This window comes from Danio aesculapii, chromosome 15 (genome assembly GCF_903798145.1).
Source record: "Danio aesculapii chromosome 15, fDanAes4.1, whole genome shotgun sequence".
Lineage (NCBI taxonomy): Eukaryota > Metazoa > Chordata > Actinopteri > Cypriniformes > Danionidae > Danio > Danio aesculapii.
The window spans coordinates 47,427,937-47,436,700 of NC_079449.1; the positions used below are offsets into that span (position 1 = coordinate 47,427,937).

At 38.0% G+C, this 8,764-nt stretch overlaps 1 protein-coding gene across 1 annotated transcript in view; it reads left to right on the plus strand.

Annotated features, from left to right (window-relative positions):
• The first annotated feature begins 2,688 nt into the window (after positions 1-2,688).
• The window catches only part of mxf (myxovirus (influenza virus) resistance F), a 16,222-nt gene continuing 10,146 nt past the window's right edge, over positions 2,689-8,764 (plus strand). Inside the window, exons 1-7 of the mRNA XM_056474432.1 lie at positions 2,689-2,716; positions 4,329-4,408; positions 4,570-4,778; positions 6,155-6,289; positions 6,749-6,903; positions 8,470-8,608; positions 8,717-8,764. The exon at positions 8,717-8,764 is cut by the window's right edge and continues 151 nt beyond it. Of these exons, the coding sequence (XP_056330407.1) occupies positions 4,362-4,408; positions 4,570-4,778; positions 6,155-6,289; positions 6,749-6,903; positions 8,470-8,608; positions 8,717-8,764 (733 nt within the window). The 5' untranslated portion in view covers positions 2,689-2,716; positions 4,329-4,361. The remainder of the gene's footprint in view (positions 2,717-4,328; positions 4,409-4,569; positions 4,779-6,154; positions 6,290-6,748; positions 6,904-8,469; positions 8,609-8,716) is intronic.

Sequence of the window (8,764 nt, forward strand, 5' to 3'; positions counted from 1 at the left end):
ATTGCCACTGTGTATGAAATGTGCTATATAAATAAACTTGCCTTGCCTTGCCTATATATAATATTATTATTATTATTTTTTTAAATCTTTTTTTTTGTTGTTGCTGGGTTCAAGTCCATGTACAGTGTGCTGGAAATGAGCAACACAAAGAAACTTTAAAACAAGTGCCAACAAAATGCCAAATTCCTCTTTTGGTTGCATTTCAAATAAGCAGCAAGAGGAATGAGATACAGTGCCTCTGGAAAATATTCACAGCGCTTCACTTTTTCCACATTCTTTTGTTACAGCCTAATTCCAAAATAGATTAAATTAATTTAATTTCTCAAAATTCTACACACAATCCCCCATAATGGCAATGTGAACAAAGAGTTTTTGAAATTTATTAAAAATAAAAAACCTGAAAATCACATGTACAGAAGTTTTCACAGCCTTTGCCGTGAAGCTCTAAATTGAGCTCAGGTACATTCTTGGCTCGTTTCCACTGACTGGTACGGTATGGTACGGTTCGGTTTGGTACGGGTCACCTTTATCAGGCTTGTGTTTCCACTACCAAGGGTACCCTTTTGGTGAGCGTGGTGTATGACAGAAAGTTTCAGTCGACGTCATTCTCACTCAAGGAAATGTCTACAATAAAGCTGTACAGGTCACTCACATATCATATGAGAAGCTCTTCTCACAAAACAGATGCTTTACACACATAAATACTTGTGTAGAAATGTTTATTACTAAATTTTTCAATAAACATGAGTTGATTATAACTGCAGATCAATGACAGTGCGAAACAACCTACTGTAACGTCTGTAATTATATTAAATAACTAAATAAATGAACATATATAAACACACACAGCCCCTTACAGTCTCCGATATGTTACCAACTACAGAAGAACTACACACAGCAGACATTTCATCCTTATTTAGGTTAAAAACTACACAAATTATAGCCTACAGTCAGTGTAAACCTCTCATCTGTGTCTGTAATCTTCAGCAGCACATGTAGCCTCTGTTAGACAGTAATTCAGTCATTCCCGGTTCATATTAGTCCAGCAGGTGAAGATAATAAGTTAGTTAATCATGGCATTTTGTTCATGTTTGCTGAATAATAATGTGCTCCTTTTTTCCGGCTTCTCCTTTGTTTCTTCGCGCTTCACTCTCGCGTTTGTCAGTGTCTGATAGGATCCGGTTTCAAAAGCACGTCAATAATCAAGCGCAGGTTATTATCATCAGCTCAAGAAGTTTGTTATTTCAGATATAGACACGCGGCGAGCGCTAACAAGAAAGCGAACCCGCTCGCGCCTCAGACTGCCTCTTAAAAAAAACTACGCGGCACAGGGTAAATCTGCTCTACTCCATGGCTTTGTGGCTGTTTATCAAGACGACGACAAGGTTTGTTTGAGCCCGGATCGACCATGGCTTATTATTATATGCATATATAATTCCGCTGTAATGTCTCAGCTCGTCGGCTGTGCGTGTATTTCAAACATAGCGGTTTTTTTTGTTTTCATTCTGTCTTGTTGCGTAAGCGAATGACGTATCTCTGTAAACCAGAAGCGCTCAGCTGCGCGTGTGGCTCCGCCTTTTGGTACCCTTTTTTGAGTTTGGAACCCTTTCGAAACGGTGCCGAAAAAGTCGTACGGTACGGTACGGTTCGGTATGGTACAGTTCGGTTCGGTACGCCTTTTGCTATAAACCGTTTGCTTTTGTACCACTCAGTGGAAACGGGCCTTCTGTTTATACTGATCATTCTTGAGATGTTTCAGCAGCTTAATTGGAGTTCACCTGTGGTCAATTCAGTTGACAGGACATGATTTGAAAAGGCATACATCTGTCTATATAAGGTCCCAGGGTTGACAGTGCATGCCAAAGTAAGAACCAAGCATGAAGACAAAGGAATTGTCTGTAGACCTCCGAGACAGGATTGTCTCAAGGCACAAGGCTGGGGAAGGTTACAGAAAAAATTCGGCTGCTCTGAAAGTTCCAATGAGCACAGTGGCCTCCATCACCCGTAAGTGGAAGATGTTTGGAACCACCAGGACTCTTCCTAGAGCTGACCGGCCAATAAATACGTCGTTATTGGACATCAAAATAACATTGTCCTTAGACGCTGGATATACATTGCATTTTGGTCACCTGAAATCACAACCTAAATCTAACCTAATATTAACGTCTTATGACGTTGTGTGCCTGCTGGGGAATAACTAAATGCTCTACAGAATGTTACGTTTACACACACATGCACAGATTACATGTAAATGCATCAGCTTTTAACAGTGTAATACTCACTACTCTTGAGTACTTTTAAAAGGGCTACTATTTACTTACACTTAGGGTAATATTTACAACTCTACTTGCACTACTTTTTTAGGCAACTAATGGGACTTGTACTGGAGTATGATTTTACAGTACTCTTTCCACCGCTGATTATATTCAATATCTTTAAGCAGAATGGTGAAATGAATACTATTTGAGGGTAAATGGAATTATGTGAACTGCAAAAAAGATGATGAAAGTGAAAGACATAGAGATGCTAGGGAAAAATTGTCGTGCGATTACACCTGAAAACAGAACTCAACTGCTTATTTCCTCTTTTTTTATACGTTGGCTATATTGTGTGCAATAAAGGGTTTTCATGTTTCCTGCTTTAGGAATGTATAAAAAGCCGAATGGGGTTTCAGAAAGACACTCTCCAGACTGTGTTGAAGAAGCACTGAAAGAAGGTAAAAACACTTCTGGCTTTTTTTATTTGAGCACATTTACCAGAATGTAATACTTTTCCTGTAATATGATGGTTAATTTATACATCAATTAAAATTTTTAAAAATAATTGTAAAAAGTGTATATGAACATTTTATCGGTGCTAACAAAAAATGATTTTACAAAGCATCCATATAATGTAATGCAAATGTGAAGTAAGGAAACCTGATTTTTGTATTTATTATTAATTTATTTGTTTGTACATCAATTTCCATACATTCTTCTCCTGTTTGTCTGCATAAAATGTTCCCAGCTTGTTCCGACCTCTGTTTTAAGTGCAAAACTCGTAAGGGGACACTTTTTTCATGTATTTTGGTCATGTGTTCAAATCCAACCATTTTGGAGAGGGCTTCATTCTGCAATCCAGGAGATAATAGAAAAACGTTTTATTTTCTCCCCCTCACTTTTATTGCTGAATGACATACTAAAGACCTTTTTGACTCAGACCTCAAACCTCTGTTTACAGCTCTTACATTTCTGGCTAAGAAAAGTATATTACTAAAGTCAGAAATCAAAATCAGAAATCAGAAAGAGCTTTATTGCCAGGTATGTTCACACATATGAGGAATTTGTTTTGGTGACAGAGCTTCTACAGTGCAACAGGATAACAGAGACAGGACAAAAAACAGATAATAAATATATTTTTTAAAAATAGAAGTAAGTAGTGAGTGCAAATATACAGATTGACAAGTGTATGTACATGTTTATTACTATATACAACGTTATATGTGCAGCTGTTATGTGCAAATTGGCATGTAAAGTGTGTTGTTAAATAAGTGTATATGTGTATAAAAGTGTATAGCAAGTGATGTTGGTTCCACAATTATTATCATCAAGTGTTCATGAGATGGATTGCCTGAGGGAAGAAACTGTTTCAGGCTGTTCTGGTGGTCTACTTCTCAAAATCCAACTGTTTCCATGTGGATTTCTCAGTTGTCAGTCTTTCTTCCTTTGGAAAAGCTTTTGGGAATCTCTCCAATTCTTCCTATACAAACTGTGAAAGGTTTATTTCTAAGAGAGCTCTGGCTTCTTTTGTTTTGATTCATATGTTTTTATTTCTTTGTTAAACAAATACATTTGTAATTTTTATTTAATTGGCAGTGCTTGGGGGTTGTTCATTTGTCTGATTGTCTTTGTTGTTTGTACTATTTGAAAATCGCTTAATAAAAATTGTGTGTATATATATATATATATATATACATATATATATATATATATATATATATATATATATATATATATATGTTGATGAAAGTGCCTTTCTTGGTTACTTTGTTGTACCTTTACCTTTACCTTTCTTGGATACTATGGATACTTTTCAGAGGAGCCCTTGAAAAAATAAAAGTTTCTACTTTATAATTGTAAGCAATGTAATTATCAGCGGTAGTGTCCTAACATCTGATATTTGGCACAGTATTTAGGATAACACAAATCATGCAGGTAGTGATGCTATATTGTTGTGCTGATTTCTACAGCTAGACTTAAAGTGTAGTGATCTTGAATTTTTATTAATTCTATTTTATTTCGATTATTTATCAATAATATTATTGTTATTTAATTTTTTTCCTATTTCAGATTAGAATCTCTAAATTGAATTTCAGACAAACAATGAACCAGGAAAAGAATTCAGAATATTACTACCAAGGCGATGAGAGGTAGAGTATTCAAATGCTATTTATGTTTGACAGCTACAATACCTATTATTGTTTCTTTCTTCTTAAAACATGTCTGTTCGTATTAGATTTCTACCGCTGCAGAGCCACCATCATATGATCTTAACAACATTTCTATTTGTTTCTCTCTTTTAAATGTAAAGCTCAATGTCTGGCTCAAAAGCTCAGGCAGAACCCCAGAATCATTTCCTTGAGTCCGTTCGGCCTTTGATTGAGTTGATCGACTCTCTGAGGTTCATTGGCCTTGATGAGGACATCGGTCTGCCGTCTATTGCAGTTGTGGGAGATCAGAGTTCTGGGAAGAGCTCTGTTTTGGAGGCTCTCTCTGGGGTGGCTCTGCCTCGAGGAAGCGGTAAGAACATGACAACCTTGCTTCTGTTTCACCGCCTTGTGACAAATGAGAGCAGTGGTCAAGCAATATATATTGCCAATGCCGATATATCGACCGATATTTGTCATTTTCTGTTCGGTCGATGTGTTTGAGTTGTGATTTTTATTTTGAAAGTGTCAAAGCTGCAGCATATATTGTCAATGCTGATATATCGGCCGATATTTGTCATTTTTCTGTTTAGCTGATGTGTTCAAGGTGGGACTTTTATTTTGAAAGCGTCAAAGCTGCAGTATATATTGTTAATGCCGATATATCAGCGGATATTTGTCATTTTTCTGTTTAGCTGATGTGTTCAAGGTGGGACATTTATTTTGAAAGCGTTAAAGCTGCAACATATATTGTAAATGCCGATATATCGGCTGATATTTGTAATTTTTCTGTTTAGCTGATGTGTTCAAGGTGGGACTTTTATTTTGAAAGCGTCAAAGCTGCAGTATATATTGTTAATGCCGATATATCAGCCGATATTTGTCATTTTTCTGTTTAGCTGATGTGTTCAAGGTGGGACTTTTATTTTGAAAGCGTCAAAGCTACATATTTTTTTGTTCACATTCTGCCTTTTGTTCACCATTATAAACAGTCTGCAAACTAGTTAATTTTGTTTTATCTAATTGTAATAAATGATGTTTTATTACTTTTAAATGATGTTCAATTATTTAAAATATATATAAATATATATGAGCTATAGGTGAATTTGGGTAAGCTAAATTATCCGTAGTGTATGTGTGTTAATGAGAATGTATGGGTGTTTCTCAGTGAGGGGTTGCAGCTAGAAGGGCATCCGCTGCGTAAAACATATGCTGGATAAGTTGGCGGTTCATTCCGCTGTGGCGTTTTTTCCGCTCTTGAATGGAAATGTAATAAAGCACATCCATTCATTATAAAAAGTGCCTCGTGGCTCTGGGAAGTGAAAAACGGTCTCCTTTAGTGAATCCATGCATTTATGTAAGCAAAAGACTTATATTTAAAACTTTCTAAACCATTGTGTGTAAATTCTGGCAAGCAGCACCATCTACCATCTCGTTCTCCTTCTTTTGAAATACATTGTTTGATGCATTTGCAGCAGTAGCTGGACAAGACTGCATTTCGTGTATCTTCTATTCTTCATTGCACAAAGCGCTTGTTTCAACTGTACACTGTACACTACAGTGCAATCTGCTCCAAAGTGATGGCACTTTAAAAAAACTATTTATAAAGTTTTAAGTATGCATATGTATGGATTCACTGAATTCACAAGTATTTTTGTAGACAGGGATTTTCCTCCATTTAAAAAATAAATAAAATAAAAATCTCATACAAACATGTTTGACAGTGTGTTTTGTTTTGTTTTTCCCAAGGTATTGTCACTCGCTGCCCTCTTGAGCTGAAACTGCAGAAGATCAAAACTGGTCCATGGTCAGGGACCATTTCCTATGATGGTCACAAAGAAGGCTTCAATGACCCATTAAAGGTGGACAGTCTTGTTAGAGCAGGTTAGTATGAACGGGACTCGAGTGGTATTTGAAATTACAGAAGGAATGATTCTGAAATACAAAGCATTACTAAGCATTAAAAGAGGCTCTGGAAGAAGTCTTGTATAGCAAACCAAAACTTCAGTCCAGAGGGGTTTTCTGAACCTCTGAACTGTATGGCCCAGTTTCACAAACAGGGCTTAGAATAAGCCAGGACAAGGCCTTAGTTAAATTAGGCTATTTAAGCCACATTTATTAAAATATATTACTGGTGGGCACCTGGAGACATGAAATGATGCTGACGTATTTTAAGACATCTCACCGCAACTTATTTTAAGTTGAGACAGCTCAAACATGCAATTTGATCTTGACTAGCCTTAAACCGTGTTTGTAAGACCGGGGGTATGAGTTTCATGAGGAAGGAAATAAGAGGAAAATAGGAACTACAGCAACTTTATTGTTTATCTCTTTATTCAACAGCACAAGATGAGCTTGCTGGAACTACAGTTGGGATCTGTGATGAGCTCATCACTTTGGAGATTTCATCTCCTGATGTGTGTGACCTCACTCTGATCGATCTGCCCGGTATAACCCGTGTGCCTGTGAACGGCCAACCTGATGATATTGGAGATCAGGTGAGTGTATGTAATGATTCCTCATAACAATGGCTGTGTAATTTAAAAAAAAAGTATTTCGAGTTACTGGCATTTCTGTGTGGAGTTTGCATGTTCTCTCCGTATTCGCGCGGGTTTCCTCAAGGCGCTCCAGTTTCCCAGTCCAAAAACATGCGCTATAGCTGAATTCACTAAGCTAAATTGTCCGTAGTGTATGTGTGTGAATGAGTGTGTATGGATGTTTCCCAGTGATGGGTTGCAGCTGGAAGGGCATCCGCTGCGTAAAACATATGCTGGATAAGTTGGCGGATCATTCCGCTGTGGCGACCCCAGATTAATAAAGGGACTAAGTGTTATCCAAATGCAAGAAATTTTTCACAGTATTTCCTATAATCTTTTTTCTTCTGGAGAAAGTCTTATTTGTTTTATTTTGGCTAGAATAAAAGCAGTTTTTGATTTTTTTTATTCATTTTAAGGACAAAATTATTAGCCCCCCTAAAGAATATATTGTCTACAAAACAAACCATTGTTATACAATGACTTGCCTAATTACCCTAATTAATCTAGTTAAGCCTTTAAATTGCACTCAAACTAAATACTAGTATCTTGAAAAATATCTAGTCTAATATTATTGCAACCCAGGCTCATTCTGAGAATGTAATCCCGTGGACGTTTCTGGAGACCGCGAAATACGTAGCCGGGGTACGTACGGCTGCATTTCATTTTTTTAAGCGAACGCTGCGGGGTGGTGTGACGCCGTTCCCTTCGGCGCTTACCGGCCGGCCAGCCGGGCGCTCGCCTCCGTGTGGAGGGCTTTCCCGCTGCAACCAGTTTGTCCGGTTGGCTCTTCGTGTACTCTGGCAGACTCGAGGTGCAGAGAGGGGCTGACCATGACAACGACGACCAGGTTCAAGTCCGGGGAAGAGCGGTTCCAGAAATGAGGTAAGAAAACAAAAACAAAATCCAAAAAATGAAGCGAACAAGTTCGTCACAGGGTGAGAATGTGGTCAAAATCCGAAAACGTGGTAAAAATCAGACGAGGGCTTTTCTTTTTCTGGATGGCTTTTGTGAATCGTCGTTGGTTGGGTTTAGGGACGGAGGAGGGTGGGTCAGCCGATTGTCTGGTCGCACAGTCAATCATTCTGTTATCCAGGCAGACAGGCGGAAGGTCGTTCGACAGCGGCCTCCAGCGGGTTTACGCAAGAACGGCGCGGGAAAAAGCGCGCACAGCGGCCTCTCGCGGACTCGCGAAAACAAAAACTGCAAAAATACGTACCTCCCGGGACGTATTTCGCGGTCTCCAGAAACGCCCTGGGACTACGTTCTCAGAATGAGCCTGGGTTGTATTATTTACTGTCATCATGGCAAAGAGAAAATAAATCAGTTAGAAATTAGTTATTAAAACTATTATGTTTAGAAATGTGTTGAAGAAAAAATCTTCTTTCCGTTAAACACAAGGGGCTAATAATTCAGACTTCTACTTAATATATGGCCTAAATAAAAGGGGGTTAATGGTGTTATCAATGTTTTCTGACTTCAAGAACTCAGTACAGTTTCTAACCTGTCTTTTCTCTCTTTTTTTTTTAGATCAAATCCTTGATCCTGAAATATATTGACAAAAGTGAAACCATCATTTTAGTCGTCGTGCCCTGCAATGTCGACATAGCGACAACTGAAGCACTAAGAATGGCACAACAAGTAGACCCAGAAGGGCTCCGAACTCTTGGTTCGCAAACACATTTCTATTTTTGTATACCATATTTCTTCAATGTGGACCCTATAACATCTCATCTTTATCTCGTATCTTTTTCTGCTATTTAAATATGTGCAATAGCAATTCTCACCAAACCAGACCTCATTGACAGAGGAGCTGAGATCGATG